Below are 19,998 nucleotides of genomic sequence, written 5' to 3'. Positions count from 1 at the left end.
GCTGTGTTTAACAGAAAATTGATCCAACCTTGGAAAATGATATATATACTGATTGTGTGTGCTTAACTAGTGAAGTTATTAGGCTTAAAAGGCTTTAGAACAGTCATTGTATGTCATGGTAAATTTTTATGGTGCGTAAAAGTGTATGTGATACTAACTTAAACTACTCGAATTTACGTGGAAACTCCTTAAGAGTTTTGAATGTCTTCACACATATCTTTCCGAATGATAGGCAGAAAAGCGACTACCCAGTCATACACGAGCCCATGAGTGATCTGATTCCCGTGAAGAAAGCATTTCAAGACATTGCAGTGATCCAGATTCGGGACTTGCAGTAGTTTAATGCTCCGAAGTCAATAAGAATGTTTGGTTAAAAAAAAAAAAAAAAAAAAAAAAAAAAAAAAAAAAAAAACATGTATATTTTTAGTACTTATGAGACATAGTAACAATCAAGACTTCTCATGTCTGGAGTAAGAAGAGAACGGGATACAGACATCGTGTATCTACAAGATAATCAGACATTATGGGTCGAAGTCAATTCGGGGTGACTTGGGTATAGCCAAATACGCTTTGAGAATAGATAGAAGACATCATTATCTCTGAGTTGTTGCCAACTTAAAAGTTTGAGCTTAACTGAACCTTAATCCGTATCACAGAAACGATGAAAACCATTTAAGTTATTTACATGCTTGCAACCTGTTTCTCTATGTCATAATACAGCTAAAACACGGATCCAAGTGACAGTCACATAGTTAGTATGATTCCTGTTGGGATCTTTTCTAAAACGTAGTGGTCCCTGACTAGACTGAAATTTGATCCCTTATTTCGTTAAAATTTTTTATAAGTTGTGTTATTGTAAAACTGGTTACTTGGACATGATCATTTTTGTTTAACTCTTTTTGGAAACTTCTAATGTTAAGTGCAAGATTATTCAAACTTAAAGGGCTGATTTTGAAAATACGGGCGAAGTTGTTGAATTTGGCGAAGTTGTGCTTAACTTCGCCTAGGCGAAGTTAAGCGTAACTTTGCCTGAACCAACTCAGCCCTATATAAGGACTTTCAAACGGAAACAGTAACATATATTGCAAATTTTTCCGGCGAACATAATATCAAATCCATATTATCCGATATCGTGTTTTCATTCCGTTTTCGATCCTTGATTTCAGTTTCTTGTGCTCATTGACGGTATGTGTGGTCAATATCATTCACATACTTACTCGTTCGGTATAGTTTTACCCGGTTCGAGACCTCGGGTCGTCGAACCTTCAAAACCATGATTTTCACCGTTGTGTTACGTGTTCCTGGACGTCCTTTACGTCTCAATATCATTAATCCATGCCGTTATTCACTGATGGATCGTCAAATCGGTCCGAAAACATCGGATCTAACCCTTTGAATCTGAACAGTCGCCGTTTCAGATTCAGGCGAAGTTAAGGTTTAAGCGAAGTTATCCACAACTTCGCCAAGAGATTAATTTCGCCTGTGGCGAAGTTATCCGTAACTTCGCCTTGAAGCTTAAGTTCGCCAGTGGCGAAGTTATCCGTAACTTCGCCTTGAACTCAAGTTCGCCTATGCCATTTTACTTAACAGTTTTTAGACGAAATTATAGTTGAAGCGAAGTTGTTCCCAACTTCGCCTCACCTATAAGTTCGCCTGTACAGGTTTAATCACAACTTCGCTCGTGGTACTTAGCGAACTTGTGAGCTGCTTACACACTGTCTAACTTGTTTTGTTTGGTGCAGATATGGCTGCTATTGGTGGTGCTGGTGGTGATGATGGTGATGAGCAACGACAATTCTTTCCAGCCCATAACCAATACATCACTTTGGATCCAGACGCACGAGGCGTTGAAGACTATAGGGAGATTATCACATTTCTCCAACGATCACGAGTTTTTCACGCGATCACTAATACACTACCCATATCTCTGCCTAACATTGAAGATTTCTGGCAGACGGTGTATTATGATTGCAGACCTGAGCCTCCAGTGATGCGAGCAACTGTCAATGGTCAAGACATACAGTTTTCCTCGGAAGACATACGGTTGGCTCTGCAGTTCGGTGATGAAATGAGAGACGACCCAACGGAGTTCGTAGCTCCTTTCCGTGACGGAGCTTACTTGAGGATGGGTTATTCGGGTCCGCTGGGGGACTCGCAGATGAGGAAAGGCTTTCTGCTGGATCAATGGCGCTTTCTGATGCATGTGTTAATAGTATGCATGTCCGGCAGAAAGGCAGGAACAGACGGGATGGGTGCGACGATGCAATCGGCCATGATTGCGCTGACTTACAACCGCAGATATTCTTTTAGTCAGCTAATCTTTTACGAGATTGATCGTCAGAGACGGGCGACGGCGCGCGAGCGTTTTATTATGTATCCTCGGTTTCTACAAATGATTATTAATCATGTCGCTCCTTCTATACCGCAAAGACGCCCTATCAGATACGTTGAGTGCGTAACAAAACGTATCTTTGCTCAGTGCAGGACGTCGAGCACTCGTAGCAACCCTGAGCGGCGTCCCAGGCATACTCCACTTTTCGGGTATCTCATCAACCCGGAGTATGTTCCTGCAGGAGGGGACGAGTTCAGGGATCCGCAACCACATCAGGCGGCAGCACCTCATGCTGTATCAGCTGCGCCTGTTGTATCTTCTGCTGCTGTGCCAGCTACTATATCTCAGGCTGTGTCCACTGCTGAACACGTTGATCTAGATGCTGCTTTTAGTGGACATGGTTTGTTTGATATGGATGTCTCGGGTCCTCAGTTGGTTGATGTTACTAGAAGAGCTACTTCGGTAGCTGACTCCGATTTAGACGAAACGTTTGCTGAGGCGAGACGGCTCATGGTATCTCGGGAAAGGATTACGGGAAAGAGGCCGAGAACTGTGGAGGAGGATGAGGAAGAAGTTGATGAAGAGGAGGCAGTGCAGATTGTGCTTAGACGTTCAAGAAGAGAACAGAGAGGTATAGGTTCGGGAGCTGGAGAATCTTCAAGACTAGTACGTTTTGCTCCACCTGCCTTGTCTGGTATGTCTCTTATTACTACTACAGCACAGGTTACAGCGGTCGAGACATCGGCCCCAGCAATTGTGTCCCTACCACCCCAACCGCTTAATCCACCGGTGGTAGTTGCACGATTTGTGGAGTCGACAATCACTTCTACTGCAGTGTTACCAAGTGTACCACCTGCGGTCACTTCTGCTGATGTCCCGCCAACTCCAACGCCTACTTCAGATTCCGAGAGGATTACATCACTAGAGCGGATTGTTGCTGATCAGACAAAGACCATTCAAAGCCTAGTGGAATCCAATCGACTACAAGCTGCCCTCCTGGTTGAACATGGAAGAATAATAGATGCCTTCAAGGATTACTTGGCATCTCAGGGGGAGAATACTTGTAGGGGCGATGAGTTGAGAACGAAAAGACGAGAAGATCATGACGATGATCCCAATGCACCTTCCGGTGCAGGTGATGAGCTGCCAAGAACCTCTCAGGCTCTTGGGGCTTCCACAACTGAGGGGGAGTCTACAAATGCAGCTGGTGATGAGGTTGTAGTTGTGGATGACGACGCTGATGTTGAAGACGTTATCGATGCTTTGAAGGAGTTGGATGAGGAGGAGGACGATGAGTTGATGGATGATGACGACGTGTTGCCTATGGATGAGATTGAGAGGATTGGAGAACAGATTAATGTGGAAGATGTATTAGAAGAAGGTGAGATTGTGGATGATTCAGTGGAACATGAGATTCCAGCTGTTGAGAGATCAGAATTGGGGGATGAGAGCGTGATAGAAGATACAGTATGGGAGGAGCAGCCGAACTGGAAAGAAGGCTGTGCTCAGTGGTTTGTTAAAACCAAGAAGCCTGCAGTGCCAACGATGTTCAGAAAGACTTATAATATAAAGGGCTATGCAGAGTCAAAGAAGGGAATCATATGCTGGTTGTACGACAAAGAGCTGAAACTATTTGTGATCAAACGGTACGACGGCATTCAGTACTTTAAGAGATTGTTGAGATCTCTGAATTCCTTACCAGAATGTGAGGTGAAAGATTTAGCGAGATTGGGGCTGATCAATAGAAGCAATGATGATATGGCAAGAATCATTGAGAAGATCGTATGGAAAGAAGCCATTAAAGACAAAAAGTTTGAACTGCTAAAGCCTCAAAAAGGAAAGTTGATAGAAGACAAAGATCGTGGAATGAGGGCTGACGGCAAACCATGGATGGTTATGAAGTATAAACCAGTCCGTCATTTGAAAGAAGTACCGATGAAAGTTATGCCCAAGAACGTCCTAAAAGATTTAAAATGGTGGTACGTAGATTGAAAGTTATGCCCAAGAACGTCCTAAAAGATTTAAAATGGTGGTACGTAGATTGCGAGACAGCTGAGGCGGTAATGGAAGATGAGGATGAACAAGAAGTACTTCGGGTTTACGACCCGATGCATCTTGTTAATCTATCGAAGGCTGATCTGAAGGCGCTCAACGAGAAGAAGATCTTCTACATTCCTGCTTGGAAGGATCAAGCTAGGAAATATCAAGGGGTAGTGTCGGTATGTGTGAGAGAAGGGGCGCACGCGTAGAGGTGAAGATTACAAGACTCAAAGATTTGAAGATCAAGATATGAAACTACTGCCAAGGGGGAGTCTGTTGGTACATGTGTGTCAGTAGTTCATAGTCTAGCATTTGTAATCGAGTCTGTAATGTAATTATGTTTTGTTTATGATTGTTTTGTAATACGCGAAGTTGTCAACAAGTTCGCTATGGCGAACTTGTTGAATCAGCGAAGTTATGGACAACTTCGCCAATGGCGAAGTTGTCGTGTATAAAACTGTTTCGCTGAAACAGTTTGAGAGTTGTTCGTTTTAGGGTTTGTTGCAGTTGTTCAGTGAACGTGTTCGTGTCATAGTCTGTAACAGTGACCGTGAGTCACGTGTTCGGTTATCAATATAACGTGGTTAAGTTATTGCTTGTGTGATTCTATCTCTACACTCGTAACTACCTGCGCAGGGATTCCGCACCTGCGTTGTTAGCGATATCCCGTGTACGATCCGTCCAGGAACCTACAATGATTGATATATATGATGTATGAATGATGTATGTATGAATATATATGATGTATGAATAATGTATGTATGATATGTTGATGGTACATGAACGATCTTCGGATATTGCACATGTTGTCATGGAAAGTATGTAAAGGCAGGTATGGTACAGTTGCACGAAACAAATGGACCAGACCCTAATAATATCTGTGAGGGTAGGGACCAGACCCTAATAATATCTGTGAGGATAGGGACCGGACCCTAATAATATATGTGAGGATAGGGACCAGACCCTTATAATATATGTGATGGTAGGGACCAGACACTAATAATATCTGTGAGGATAGGGACCAGACCCTAATAATATATGTGAGGTTATAGGGCGGAAGGCTCTATAAATAGTATGGATAGCTATGCATGTAAGGTAAAGTATGAAAAATGTACACCCATTCGGGCATCTGTGCAAGTATGTGAACAGATTGTATGTTGTATGATTAACTAGAACTCACTCAGCGTAGCTGACTTTTAGTATGCACGCAGGTGAGTAGAATGATGCAGCTCGCTTGAGGGGAAGCACATGGCATGGAATTGAAGACACTGGCATCTCCAGGAAATGTTATGTTATCTTAAAAGACAATGTTTTATGTTTAAATGATTTGAATGCTCGTTAAGATAAGAATTAGTGGTTATATAATGTAATGGTTTGAATGTTTTTAATATTCTGTGAATGTTTTTATTTACTTTAATATTTAGAACTATGTTAATGAGTAAATCCAACGTCAAAAGTGAGGCACCGGTAACGGGGCCTTACACTGTGGGCCCCTCTACACACATATTAGTTAATATTAAGTTTTATCAAAAGGAGTATCATGGAGTGAGTAGGAGTTATAAACATTTTCTTAGAGTGAGGTGGAGTGAATGAGTCTTAACATTAAACCGGGAGATTTTGAAAGAGACTCTTCAAAAGAGAAACCTAAAGGTTTTGATTAGGATGTCAAGCTTTTTACTCTGTTCGACGAAGCAAATTCGACGTCCAAAAATTCCCCTTCTTCTAACTTATCATCCTTTGAATACCAATAGTCTCAACTAGCTCTTTTTCAAATACTTTTTCAATAGAGAACGGGTCATAAGTAACCAAGTTAACCTCTTTAGTTGATTTGAGACCTCCATCTCTAATTCACTTCTTGAACTTTATGACATAAATGTAGCATCTGTTGTTTTCATTTATTTACAATATAAAGCCACGCGATATACGTTCATTTTCCAGGGTGTTAAAGCTAAGTTGGTCCTTTAACAAGCATTAAACAGCACTCTGTGGGGGCATTAGGGGCGTTAAATATAATGGCAGCTCGTTGACACGTTAACAATCTGTACACACATATTAGTTAATATTAAATTTTATCAAAAGGAGTATCGTGGAGTGAGTGGGAGTTATAAACATTTTCTTAGAGTGAGGTGGAGTGAATGAGTCTTAACATTAAACCGAGAGATTTTGAAACAGACTATTCGGAAGAGAAACCTAAAGGTTTTGATTAGGATGTCAAGCTTTTTCCTCTGTTCGACGAAGCAAATTCGACGTCCAAAAATTCCCCTTCTTCTAACTTATCATCCTTTGAATACCAATAGTCTCAACTAGCTCTTTTTCAAATACTTTTTCAATAGAGAACGGGTCATAAGTAACCAAGTTAACCTCTTTGGTTGATTTGAGACCTCCACCTCTAATTCACTTCTTGACCGTATACACAATTCTCTAGTTACATGTTCAATTGTTCAATTAAGCGATCAATTGTCTCGGTGCACGACTAACACATGGTTGTTTATGAGTAGGATAACTATCTTGTATAACTAGAGTACTTACTAAAATACAGTTACATTATAATGACAAAATATTACTTAACTTATATGTTTACTTACATTATGTTCTTCTCTTTAAGCATAATTACTTATGAAAAATAATTATCTAAAAATCTTTGCAAACACTTTGTTATTTAATTTTTTCGCTAGTTGAAGACTCGATTCATGAAGCTTCAGTTGATCAGTTAGTCTACCTCGCTAGTCTCAATTGATCAATGTCCGAATCACAAACTTCAAGTAGTCCAATTGACTGCTTTGTAATAATTCTATTTGTAACAATCTGATTAACAAAAGCTTCAAATGATTACTACCAAACGATGGTTGATTGATCTTCAATTGATCAAGCAGTTGATTCACAAAGTTTTAATTTATTGATTATTTATTTACAATTTTGCCACCATCACTTTGTGTGTAGGGTTTTCTCAAGTGGGAGGATTGTTTGGTATATCGTATTCCTATAATAAAATATTTAAAATTTAAAGTGAGTAGAGACATGAATAGGCTTTAAAAACTAGACAAGACATATTGTTCCTCACCAACCATACCAATTTTGTAAGGCCTACGAAAGAAGTCTAAACAACCTATTTATGTGTACATCATCCTATGAAAATCAAGTTGGGCTACTTTTTTGATTGGACGAAGGAGAAAAGTATTCTATCGTCTAATCGAAGTTAAAACTTCCAAAACCATCCACTCACACATAATAGGAGTTATGGAACTTACATTGAATCTCATGAATATTAACAAGGAAAATTCTCAAAATATTTTATTTTTAAAGAAAGATTCTAAACATGTTGAAGGATTGAGTTTATGATGTTCTGATGTTTTCGAATGGACTGAGATATGTATTCGAATGGATGTTTGATTCGAATGGTCTGGTATATTTAAATGGCAATTCGAATGGATAGATTTAATATGTTGAGAAAATTTTAAGGACCGAGCATTCGAATGGCTATTTGATTCAAATAATATCAACTATGGAAATTGACAAGTATCATGTAGTCTAATGAACATTTGATTCGAATGGACCAATCTCAGAAAATTTCCTAAGGACCAGGCATTCGAATGACCATTCGAATAGATTGAAAATCTCAAAAATACCCAAGGACCATCTATTCGAATGACCATTCGAATAGAAGAAGAAACTTCCTGAAAGACTAAGTCATGAATATTCGAATCTCCTTTGATTAAAGAATCAGAGATGCGAAAGTTACAAGGATTCTAATCATATAAGGATTGTATTCGAATCTAATGAAAATTGTATTCGAATCGAATGATCATTCGATTCGAATAGAAAGTTCATTCGATTCGAATGTTCCACACTTGTGAAGTTTCTAAACTAGTTCAGATTAGATTATACTTAATCTTTAAAGAGTTATTCTCCCCTGATTCGATTCAAATACCCATGCCTTAGAGTTTTCTGTAATATTTTCATTCCCATTCGATTCGAATACATTGTACTTAGACAAATTTCTGTTTTAAGTTCAAATTTTGTATTTAACTCTATAAAGTTTTAATTTAAGTTTAATTTACTTCTCATCCATTGTTTATATATAGTTGTTAACTTTACACTCAAGTTATCAATACTAATGTTCCTTTTGTGTCTTATAAGGTCATACTAGCTCTTGTTCCTTGGAAATCCCGAGAAAGAGAAAGTATAAAGTGTTTATTTCAATGATCAAGGGATTACAAGAGTGTCCACTATCTTATGCTATCTCTGATAGCCCTAAAGTTCATTATTCATGGGTAGAACAGTTCTGGACCAAAGCTAGATCAAAGAAGGGCACCTCTAGAATCATTTCAGAGATAGATTGGCTGAGGGTGACAATTAATGAGGAAGTTATTTGACAAGCTCTACAAATCAAAGACAATGCAAATGACCCTTTCACTACCTTTAGCAAGGAAGAGATTAGTGAGTTCTTGGAGGAGATTGGATATGATGTGAAATGGTACACTTGTGAGAAGAAGCATCTGCCTGTTTATTGGAAGCTTTTGTTTCACATGATGGCAAATTGTTTATCTTCTCAAAAGGGTAGATTTGATAAGCTCAATGCTGACAGGGTTGCTGTGATGATGTGTTTGACTCGAAAGAGGAAGTACAATTATTCAAGACTGTTTTTCAAGTATATTCAAATGAATGTGCTTGCCAAGAATAGAAGGATGATATATCCTCGTTTCATCCAGTGGATATTGGATCACTTGCTTCCTAACACACCCAAGGCCCTCGACACTGATGAAGTTGATGAAGAAGGAAATGTTGTTGAAGCTATTGAACCGTTTCATGTGAAGGTGATCAGACAATCTGCTATGAAGGCTATTCTTGAGCCTTCTGGGAGAAGCACTTACAAGTACAAATGTGAGGAGCCCGGTGTGAAGTTTGGTTAATTTGAGGAAACTGAAATGGATAGTGAGGAGACCGAGGTTGAGGAGGAAGGTGATGACAGTTGTGATGATCCTGATGATGATGATGATGGTCAGGATAAGGGTAATGATGAAGAAGAGGAAAATGATGAGCCTGTTCATAAGCCGGCTGATGAGACTGAGACAGAGCCGGAAGTGGATGTTGTGTCTGAAGGCAGGTCGAAAAAGAAACATTATAAAAGCAAGAGGAAAGGTGGCGAGTCCTCTAAAATATCTGTTGCTGCTGAGGAGGAAGAGGAAGAAGAGTCAGAGCATCCAGCTAAACACTTGAAGAAGGCCAAAGATTCCTCGAAGTCTTCGCCTTCCAAAGTACCTCACATCAAGGTACGTTTTCCTTCGATTTTAGCTATGACAACTGAATCCTTAGCACCCACATCCTTAGCCACACAGACCACCACACCACAAACACCACCATTCCCGACCCACACATAGTATCACCAACCACATTAGCCAAAACCATAGAAGCCCTCAAAGCCAAACAAATCAAGTTCACCAAAGGCCAAACCTCAACCTCACCAAAAACAAAATCAAAATCCAACTCAAATCACCAACCAAACCCAAACAAAAACCAAGCCTAGGATAATACTGATGACCAAACCAAACCAAACCAAAGAAACCTTCATTTAGAGACAAACCCGTCACATCTCCCGAAACCTCACCAACCCGCTTAGATGAGTCTATGCCTTCAATGTTTGAAGACATTCCTGTGACCACCCAAGCCGAAACCATAACCTCCCCTAGGACCACCACACCCGTTACCTCACCAACTTACCTATTCACTTCACAAATTAGAAGCACAACATATTGGTCTTCTACATTCACATCATCTATCCACTCCCAAACCACTACATCAACCATAGAAACCACAACAACCAGCTTACCTTTAGCTTTAACCATACCATTCCCAACCAACCTTAACCCTACATATACCAACCACTCCACACTCAACCTTTACAAGCACATATACTTCAACCCATAGAAGCCGTGTCATAGCTGCAACTCCAATCTCAAGTGGTAAATCGAATAAGTCACCAGTGTTCCGAGATCTTGTCCTCGATAGGATTAAGGCATTGGAGGATGCAAATGAAAAACCGTGCCAAGCGAGAGCTCATGTTGATTAAATTCATCAAAGATCAACAAGCTATTAATCAAGAAGTCACTCGACAACGTGGCGTTCTAGCTGATCAGTTGGATATTCTGCAAGAACCACGGGACATGGATCTAGCCTGAATCACAAGTCAGAAAGAATGGATTGATCTGTTGCAGCAAAGAATCAATAATCAACAAGAGTTGATCAACAACAACTCGTTGAGGAATGTTGATCAACATGTTGAGATAGAAAAGATTGAATCGAGGGTGTCCAAGCTGGAGACTGATCTTCCCTCTTCATCTACCTTTGCAAGCAATTTCAGAAGGGAACTTGATTCCACTCTTGATAAAGTGTGGATCGAATTTGAGCGTCTGGGCCCAAGAGTCAGTGGCTTAGAAGGTGGAATGAACAGGGATGTAAATCGTTTAATGGGTGAGAGTGTAAGGCTGCGGGGTTTGATTGAGCAGCTAGAATGAGAGATGGAAGAACAACACGCTGAACAATGTCGCGTGAATGAGTCCTTGGTCAACCGATATCTTGTTGTTATGGAGGTGATCCGGTTGACGGACGAGGACATGGCGAATTTAAGAATGCATCTAATGGAAACCTTTCAAGGTTTTCTTCGTGTAGCTGTGCCAAGGGCCGAACAGAGCAACCGACTACGAACTGTTCTTGCTAATATGGCCACTGATGCCGAAAGGGTCAGAGCTCTAGGAAACATTCATGGTTTCCTATACACGGGAGAACCTAGAAGGGATGCAGGTGAAGGAGGACCTGAAGCAAAAGCTAGTGTTGATGAGCCTGTTGCAGTTGTTGGAACAGTTGTGGGCACTGAACCTGTAGTTACTACTGCTGCTACATCTGGTCAGGTCAGTTCTACAAGTTCACCAATTGTTGCACCCATCACTAGTGCACTAGTTAGTGCTGTGTTTACCCAATGCTTTAATTGCATACGTTCCACAACAACAAGTAGCACAAAGAGGTGGTGGAGATGGTGGTGATGATGATGAGTCTGATGATGAGAATAATGATGGTGACAACGATGAGAATGAGGAAGATGATGATAATGAGAAAAATGGTGATTATGACCATGAGTATGACAGTTTCGATGAACCTCGTGGTGGAAACGGTGGTAGTAGTGGTGATGGTAGTGGTAATGGTAATGCCTCTGGTGGAAATAAGGCGAGTGATGATGAACCGCCAAAAGAGGCTGAGAAGACGCGTGAGACGGTTGCTGCTGTCGAGGCCGATATCGCCTCTTTATTTAACGTTTATTCTTTTGCAGGTGCCGACTCACCGGTCAAGAAAGTCGTGGAAGAAAAGAACACTGACGGTGATGATGGCATCAACTATTCTCCCAACCCTGACACTCCGGTTAGAGAGAATGTTGAGCATGCCGTTGAAGAACCAGTTGTCACTCCTGTTGCTAAGCCTGCTCAAAGGAAGTCTAGAAAAGGCGTCAAGTACTGCAGCGTGAGCAGGATGGGAAGCTTGAGATGGAGATCGAAGCCATACCATGACTCAGATCCTATTCTTTATGGAAAATGTCACAATGATAGCAAAAGTTGGGCTATTCGGCGTGCGAATGGTTATCTGACATATCTACCTATGGAGATACGCACACATTTTATATTCTTGATATGAACTACTTCAGAAAAAACATAGCTCGAGATGAAAAGAAGGAGTCAGTGGAATCATGGTTCAAGCGGTTCTTGAAGAGAGAGTGGAAGGAAGACTACCCGACATTCACCGTTAATCCGGGTAGGTCTTACAAGTCAAAGGAGATCAATTCGTTCACCAACAAGCCGTCCAAAGGTCGAAGATACAAGATGCCAGAAGATAATGGTGAGCCAATCTGTCACGGAATGCCCTTTGAAGACGACTTTCTCTTTGACTTCATCGCTTGGGAGTTTGACAACGAGCACGATAGAAGTCATCATTCACTGCACGCACACTCGTGACCTGAGGTTCTTTGATGAACACGAAATTGCAGGTTTTGGACTGAGCGACTTAAAGAAGCTTGTGGAGTCGCCCCTGTGTACTATTGAAGATGTCTGTCGTGACAACATGGACGTTATCGTTGGAAAGTTCAAAAAGTTCGTCCAACTACTTGTTGAAAAGCAGCAATTTCAAGATCCAGACGATGTCTTCGAGTCCGAGTGCGAGTGGTGATGTAAGTCAATAAAGCAAATACCAAATACTAGAGGGAGATTGTAAGGCCATTTTCTAGTGTTAGTCTTTCGTATTTGTAACATGTATTATGTTATGTTATGTTTAACTTATCTTTGTGTGTTTGGGCCCAATGCCATTTGTAGTTGTAGACCATTGGGTCGTTTATAATGAAATATGTGCATGAGATTACACACACTATATAATGTGTGTGTATCTCATACACAAGAACAACCTTTTGCAAAACTTTATCCCTAACTCTCAAACTCTCTCTTTCTCTCTAACCTTCTCGGCAATAATAATCACCAAACAAGATCCGAGATCTCGTTTCTAACTAGTTGTTTCCGCCAACTAGTGTAAAGGTTGATCCAAGATAACTAGTATAGTTGTGTGTTGTTAGATCCGGTCAAAGGACCTACAATTTTCGTCGGGTTTTTTTAACGGGAATGGTGGTGTAAACATTTTAGGTTTTTTAAATTTTTTTGTTTTATATTTATATTTTGAGTTATGATTTTTTTATTATTTTTTTTGAATTTGTTATTAAGAGGATTTTTGTGTGACCATCTCATACTTTTTATTTTTATTTTTATTTTCTTTTGTATTTTAATTTTACTCATGAATCAATATGCATTTGTTTTAAGGAATAATAAAGATTTTATGTATTTTCAGCAACTAAAATCCATATGCATAAAATAGTCACTTTAAATTTGAGTGTTATTTGAATGATCATTAAGTTATCTCATACAACTCATCACAATTTTAAAATCAAAATATTTTTTTTAAATTAATAATCTTTTTCACTATTAAAAAAAATGCATGATTTATTTACATTTGTTTACTTGAAAACAAATTTCCCCCATTGTCTTACACATATTTTTTTTTCTTTTTAAACATCGCTTAGAGCTATCCATACTCGAGTGCACCTTTCTGATACGTCAATCATTTATATTGATTTTGACACTACATGCATGACTTACATAAGAACACCATCAAAAAGGAAACTCACCATTGTAGATATATAAATCCTCTTGGCCAGACAAGTTTTAAACTTGAGGTCATAAGATTTCAGGCCTTAACCATCATTCTCACGTCATTGGACCAAAAGGTCAATAACACTTACACATAGACTTATACACCATACTTTGATGCTAAGGCTGATCGGTATGGTCAGTAGAGGTGATTAAGGGTCTGACGTGGTTGCTTTGGTAGCACCCTTCACGTGAGGGGTCTTACAGGAACCCCCCTTCCAATAAAATGGTCATGCATGACTTGAGGGTACTGACCACTGTTAGTATGGTCACGCAAGGGGTCTCCCAATCAAATTTGTTTTCTATTTATTTTTCTTTTTCTTTTTCAATTCAGTTTATTATTAAATAATGAAATTGTGAAGAATTGTGTATTTCTTTGATTGAATGATGATGAATGATGGAAGAGAGACTGACGTGACAAATGAGATGAATGATGTTGAGAGGGGTATCCTTTAGCCTAAGGGCCGGTGATGGGTGAATGGTGGTCCAGAATGTATCGATCTTCACCGTCACAAAGCACAAACACCAATATCATTAAAAGGTAAAACTAAAGAAAGGCTGGCCAATAGTCTAAGTTTCTCAACCCCCTTTAACTTTCTTGGATATATAGTAATCATTTTTTTATATTTGTTTATTTATTTCAATATGAAATCACATGTATATTTTAGTATTTGAACACAACCTTTTCCATTTATAGTCAGTCATCCATTAATGTTGGTTTTGATTCTGGACATTAAATATCTTCATGTTGTTTTAAAACGGATTTATTTATTTATATATAATATAATAAGTTATGAGATGATGAAGATCTGGTTAACTGTCTTTCAACTTAAATAACTTTTTAGCCTCCCTTTTTTAAGAAAAGAAAAGTTTTAACTGTTTAACTTATTTTTTTTAATATCACTAATTTGCTAGATTTTTCAATGATAAATGCACCAGAATACGTTCTATAGTGAATACCTTTTGATTGTGAGACACATATTGATTTAACTTCTCAATAGTTTTCAAAGCGGTTTAGTCTGGTGAATAACTTTTTTAACTTACTTAGACACTATATATATGGTTTATTTTGGATTAATCAATCAGCTTGATTCACTACTTTCACTTTAAAGTAGGGTATTCCACAAACTATTTTATTATGGCTTAATCGTTATGCTGCTTAATTTATCTAAATATTGAAGTTTTTTTTAACTAGCCGAACATAGGCCAACAAAATATCAGTTAAAAGTTACGCGAAAATTTCAAGAATAGATTACCTTTTTAATCCAATCAATTAAGAAAACGAACTTGAATTTTTGAGTTTACTAAAATAACCATATGACTTTTTTAAAAAACAAATTATATGAATAAAACCGACAATCAGAGCAAGGCTCGTCTCCCCACCGTGTTGCGACACAGAAAATTAAATATGTTCCGCCAATTCTGCTAGGCAAGGTGATTCTGTGTTGCGTCATGCCGCCATATATATTAAGCATGTCATACTCTGGTTCATTTGTAATTTTAAAAAGCCAATGACTATTTTGTTAATTGTTTGTTAAAATGGATTAGTTTGGTGACTTTTCCTAAATTTAAAGGTTAGACCTCAAATTATGCTAGACAATTTATGATTTTTACAATTATCAATCATTCAATCCCATGACTAATTATATATATAAAAAAAATACATGTATATATATATGAGCACTAATATAGAAAATAGAGTCCCTTGTATACTATAGTACTCCGCTTGTTAAGTATTGAATATATGCGTTTTCTTTTCTTAGTATTTTCTTCTTTTAGCAAGGTGTATGTTTCTGCTTTTGATATTACTGTGTGCTAACTAGGGCTAAGTTTTTATAGTACCAGATCTTCAGCTCACCAAAGGGTTGATCAATACTCTTGCTTTCACTATGAATTTGGTTTCAGAGTTTAATCAGTAGCTAATGATATGATTTCCACTGCATTTTATTAACATTTCTAGGTTTTTCATTTCATTTTGAAGGTAAGAACTATAACTAGCTGATGAGGATGGTGAGACAAAAAACTCAGATCAGGAAGATTGAAAGCCTAGCAGCGAGGCAGGTGACCTTCTCAAAGAGGAGAAAAGGTCTTTTCAAGAAAGCTCAAGAGCTTTCTACACTTTGTGATGTTGATATAGCTCTAATCGTCTTCTCCGCCACCGGAAAGCTTTTTCACTACTGCCCTTCAAGGTCTCTTTCTATTGATATTTGTGTGCGCGCATGTGTTATTTAACGTTGAATTAATCGAATCGTTCTAGCAATATGTAGGGATCTTTAGTAAAATCTCTACCTTATTTATACTGTTGTTTGAAGGAGCTAAGATAAAATGGGATTTATTTTGGGCATGCCTATTGCAAGGTTCTTTCTTAAAAGAGAAATATAACCTCTAATGAACTTAAAGTATGATAAAAAGGACACATGGAAAGTTATATGTGACATTTGAGAGATTCATGTGTACTTGTATATCTAGCACAATGTTTTAATTTTGTTCTAGGCAGAAAGATTCATGTGTGATTGTATTTTATCAAGATCCTGTTAGTTCAAACTAGGGTTTTTAGCTAGTTGTCACAGTATTGATGGAATAGCATCAGAAAGGCCAGTAGAAAGTAAATTTAATATTCAAAATGAACTCAAAGCCTCAAATAACCTAAGTAGCAGTTTAAATTAACAATTAGTAAATTAAGTTTTAGGATTTTCAGGTTATAAATTTGCATGAATATAATCAATGTTATGATTTCTAGATCTAATGTTTGATGCTGGTGGGTATACTAATTGCTCAACATCAGTCTTGATCGACACCTCTAGATCTTAAAAATATGTACATTTGATCATATGATGTACTACTCATCACAAAACAATATAATAAATCAATTAAATAGATTTACACTGAGAATAAAGTGAACACCGTACTAGATTTTAATTAATGTGACCAATTTGGATTATACATGCCATTATTAAATATTCATAATTATGAACAAGTTACTAGTAGATATATAGTGAAAGTATATTATCAAGTTAACTATGTCTTTGTAACTTAAAATTTTTGGTCCAAAGTATGAGCGAAGTGCTAGAAAGGCATGGAAGGCTGCAATCTCAGAATGTTGGAGAAGTGCAACAATTATCTCATGAAATGGAGGTACTTTTTATATTTTTTACAATTTATTTTATGAACTATTCACATTTTGACAGTGAACATAATCTTTATTAGTAAAATTGCCGGTCTAATACATAAATACTACTGTGTTACTACTACTAGAGATCATTTACTATTGATGATTAGTTTATACCGATGGCAGTAGTAAACAAGCAATCACATTAATAGAACATAGAACAAAACTATTTTTAAAGGAATTTTAACATGCTAATGGAATTTTCGCCCTACCATTTGATTCTGCAAAGGGCATGATCCCATGGAAGCCGCTAAGGAGGTGGTGTTTTCTTAAACCCCTGGGTTTGTTAGTGCTAGAAATCAAAATATTCTTGTACAAGCATTTACTCTGCACTTTGTAATTTATATCCATATTGTTGTCTTGGTAAATTCAACAAAACTAAAATGGTTGACAATACTATGGGGGTGTTTGGGATTCCTTATTCAACCTTTTTATAAGTTTACTTATAATTTATACACTCACAAAGTTTAGCTTTCCCAAACATCTTATAACTTACAAGTTAAAATCATAAGGATATAAAATAAGCAATCGCAAACACCTCCTATATCGCAAACAATAGTTGAATTGAAACTTGAACCAAGAAAAACGTACATTTACAACTTATAAAGTTATAACACACTCCTACAAACTTTTAGCACAAAACCATATATGATGTTAAATGCTCAACCATCCTAAAAGTGTGTGACTACCACAATGGTTAGCAATTCGTCTTCCAGTCTCCCACCCTAAGCCATTAATTGTACGTACGTGCTTTTTCATACAACACTCTAGGTCCTTGACTTTGCGCTGGTGAATGACATAATAGATTGTGTGTAAAACTAGCTTGCATGAAACTGATGTTGGATAAAGTTGTATTAATATGGATAAATACTTAGTTACCTATTTGTAACCACAAGAAATAAAAGTGACAATAACCAATTAACCATACTGAAAAGAGACCAGAAAACTTTTGAGGCTACAAAAGTTGTACCTTCCTTAAGACACATTCAACTCTTTATTTTGCCACTTGACTCCCACAATGCTTCTTGGTGGGATGAGGTCACAGGCTCAGTCCTTGACAATGACGTTAGTTTAGGAAAATGATGTAATTTAGGAGTGGTGTGGTTTCCCATTAAAGAAAAAAAACTCTTTATTTTGCCATATTCATCAGTAACACTTTGCCACTTCCTTCACCTACCATAGTTTCTGAGATTCCAACTCTGATACTACTTTTAAACTAGAAACTACACTTACCTGAGTGCATACTTCAGTCCAACAGGAACGTACACCATGAACGATTTCAGCTTGATTAATAGCTTGTTTTGAATCAATTCACCAAAAGTCACACCTGGACTGATTATTCAAGTATCTGATCAAAACTCTGTTACTCCTGAAATCATATCATCTTCATCACTTCTATTCCAATTAATCTCGACCCCCCTATCTTGATATACGACTTACACGTGAAGGTTTCTATCATAGATTGTGCGTAGAAGAGCTGTCATGTTGAGCCAAGAACTTGAAGAAAAGTCCTGCGAATTGAGGTACAAATTTCTCTCTCTTTACTTACACTAACTCAAAGGTTATACTTATACAGGTTTGAGTTGATATGTTAAAACCTGAGCGGCCATTATTCTCAATTATCACAGGCAAATGAAAGGAGAAGATATCCAAGGACTTGACCTCAAAGAGCTAAGCAAACTAGAGGATATTATAGCATCTGGATTGGCTGCTGTAGTAAAAACAAAGGTAAAGTAACTATGTAGGCCTCATGTATAAATTAGCAACTAGTAATTAGTTGTGATCATTAAGATTTATATGTTTACTTGTTTAATATGCTCAACTTCCAGGGCGAACGAATGCTGAATGAGATCAGCACTTTAAAGAAGAAGGTCATGCTAAACCTATGTGTTCTTGTAATTCTAATTTGTATCTAATTTATACTTTTGAAGCATCCCATATAGGTGATGAAAACTTAGAACAGTAAGCCAAATGATATATATAAGTGAACGGAACAACAAGATGCAATATTAAGTGCTAAAATTGATCACAATAACAAAACAAAAGGCTAGATGTAATCTTAAGTTAGTGATATAAGATCTCAACAAATTGTTTTAAAGTTGTAATAACACTAAAACATGTCCGGCCAAATCTATTCTAACTTTATAACTTCGACCGAAAACAAAATTCAGGAAGCTCAATTGCTGGAAGAGAAAGCATACTTGAAACAACAGTTAGCGGTAAGCGCAAACTTTTCATTTTTTCTGATTATAGTTATTGTGGGATTTTTAGCTACTGCAGAATTATTAAACGCTAAAAATTTGTGTGTATCAGAGGATGGACACATGCGTTGGCCAAAGGGGTATTCAAGATCAATGCAGCCAACACTGTTCGTTAGAGTTAACAATTAGCGACATGAGTTCGGAAGATCCTGCTCACAACTACAACGTCAGCAGCTTGTACACCTGCCTCAAACTTGGGTAAGATAACCAAGTGCCCAACAATGCATTTGTACAATAAATTTCAAAAAAATACTAATTCCATTAAAGCGCCTTTTAAATTTCTCATGCAATAGATTTTGAACCAATTTCAGGCCACCTTCTTCTGATTGAATTGAAGAAGTGAAGCTGCATGAATTGAGAGTTCTTGACTGGCTGATGTTTGTTTTTAATAACTGATCTTAAAAAATCTTGTATTTTGGTGAAAATACATCCAAGTTATAAGTTTTGTAATGTTACAGTTATGCATTCCTTTAAAATATAAACCATTAATCTGATGTTTTATTTTTCGATTCGACATGAAAGTATAAATGATAGTGATTATTTCTAGTACCAGAATGGTTGCAGTTAATATAGGAAAAATTAACGGTGTATTTAACTAAGAGTAATGTAGTTTGCCGTTAGAAAAGCAATTATAAATCTCTATGGCATGCTATTTTGAATAGAAAATAGGAATTAAAGAATTTGAACATGAGTTGCTTATCATGTAGATGAAATGAAAGGGAACATAGACTTAAAATACATATTTGGCAGACCCAAAACAGTTTGTAGTTTCATGGGGGACCGGACAAGATTTATCCATGAAAGTCATGAAGATTGTTTGCTGTGTGACTGTATCCATGTGACATCCAAACTTCATCTCTTCATTTTATTCTTACAAAGTAATGGATGCCAAGTTGTTTATATTTTTATTATCCCCACCTGTCATCTGTTTATTGGTTTGGAGGTACTTAATAATATGCATAT

The 19,998-nt window shown here is 37.6% G+C and overlaps 1 protein-coding gene across 1 annotated transcript; it reads left to right on the top strand.

Moving 5' to 3' along the window:
• The first annotated feature begins 15,286 nt into the window (after positions 1-15,286).
• LOC143569978 (MADS-box protein SVP-like) lies at positions 15,287-19,237 on the top strand. Its single transcript, XM_077055757.1, has 7 exons — positions 15,287-15,794; positions 16,659-16,740; positions 18,236-18,297; positions 18,403-18,502; positions 18,604-18,645; positions 18,946-18,993; positions 19,088-19,237. The coding sequence occupies exons 1-7, from the start codon at positions 15,607-15,609 to the stop codon at positions 19,235-19,237; spliced, it is 672 nt and encodes a 223-aa protein (XP_076911872.1). The 5' UTR covers positions 15,287-15,606.
• The last annotated feature ends 761 nt before the right edge of the window (positions 19,238-19,998 follow it).

Source organism: Bidens hawaiensis, unplaced genomic scaffold (genome assembly GCF_021521415.1).
Source record: "Bidens hawaiensis isolate Kalapana, Puna unplaced genomic scaffold, B.hawaiensis_p1.1 tig00024810_1, whole genome shotgun sequence".
NCBI classification, from domain to species: domain Eukaryota; kingdom Viridiplantae; phylum Streptophyta; class Magnoliopsida; order Asterales; family Asteraceae; genus Bidens; species Bidens hawaiensis.
The sequence above is the reverse complement of the archived record's forward strand: the minus strand, read 5'-3'. Positions and strand labels throughout refer to the sequence as shown.

Bases quoted from the DNA above. Each gene is read 5' to 3' on its own strand.
- LOC143569978 (XM_077055757.1), top strand. From the start codon at position 15,607: ATGAGGATGGTGAGACAAAAAACTCAGATCAGGAAGATTGAAAGCCTA. The intron at 16,741-18,235 runs GTACTTTTTATA...TTTCTATCATAG, and splicing joins AATTATCTCATGAAATGGAG to ATTGTGCGTAGAAGAGCTGT. The intron at 18,994-19,087 runs GTAAGCGCAAAC...TGTGTGTATCAG, and splicing joins ACTTGAAACAACAGTTAGCG to AGGATGGACACATGCGTTGG.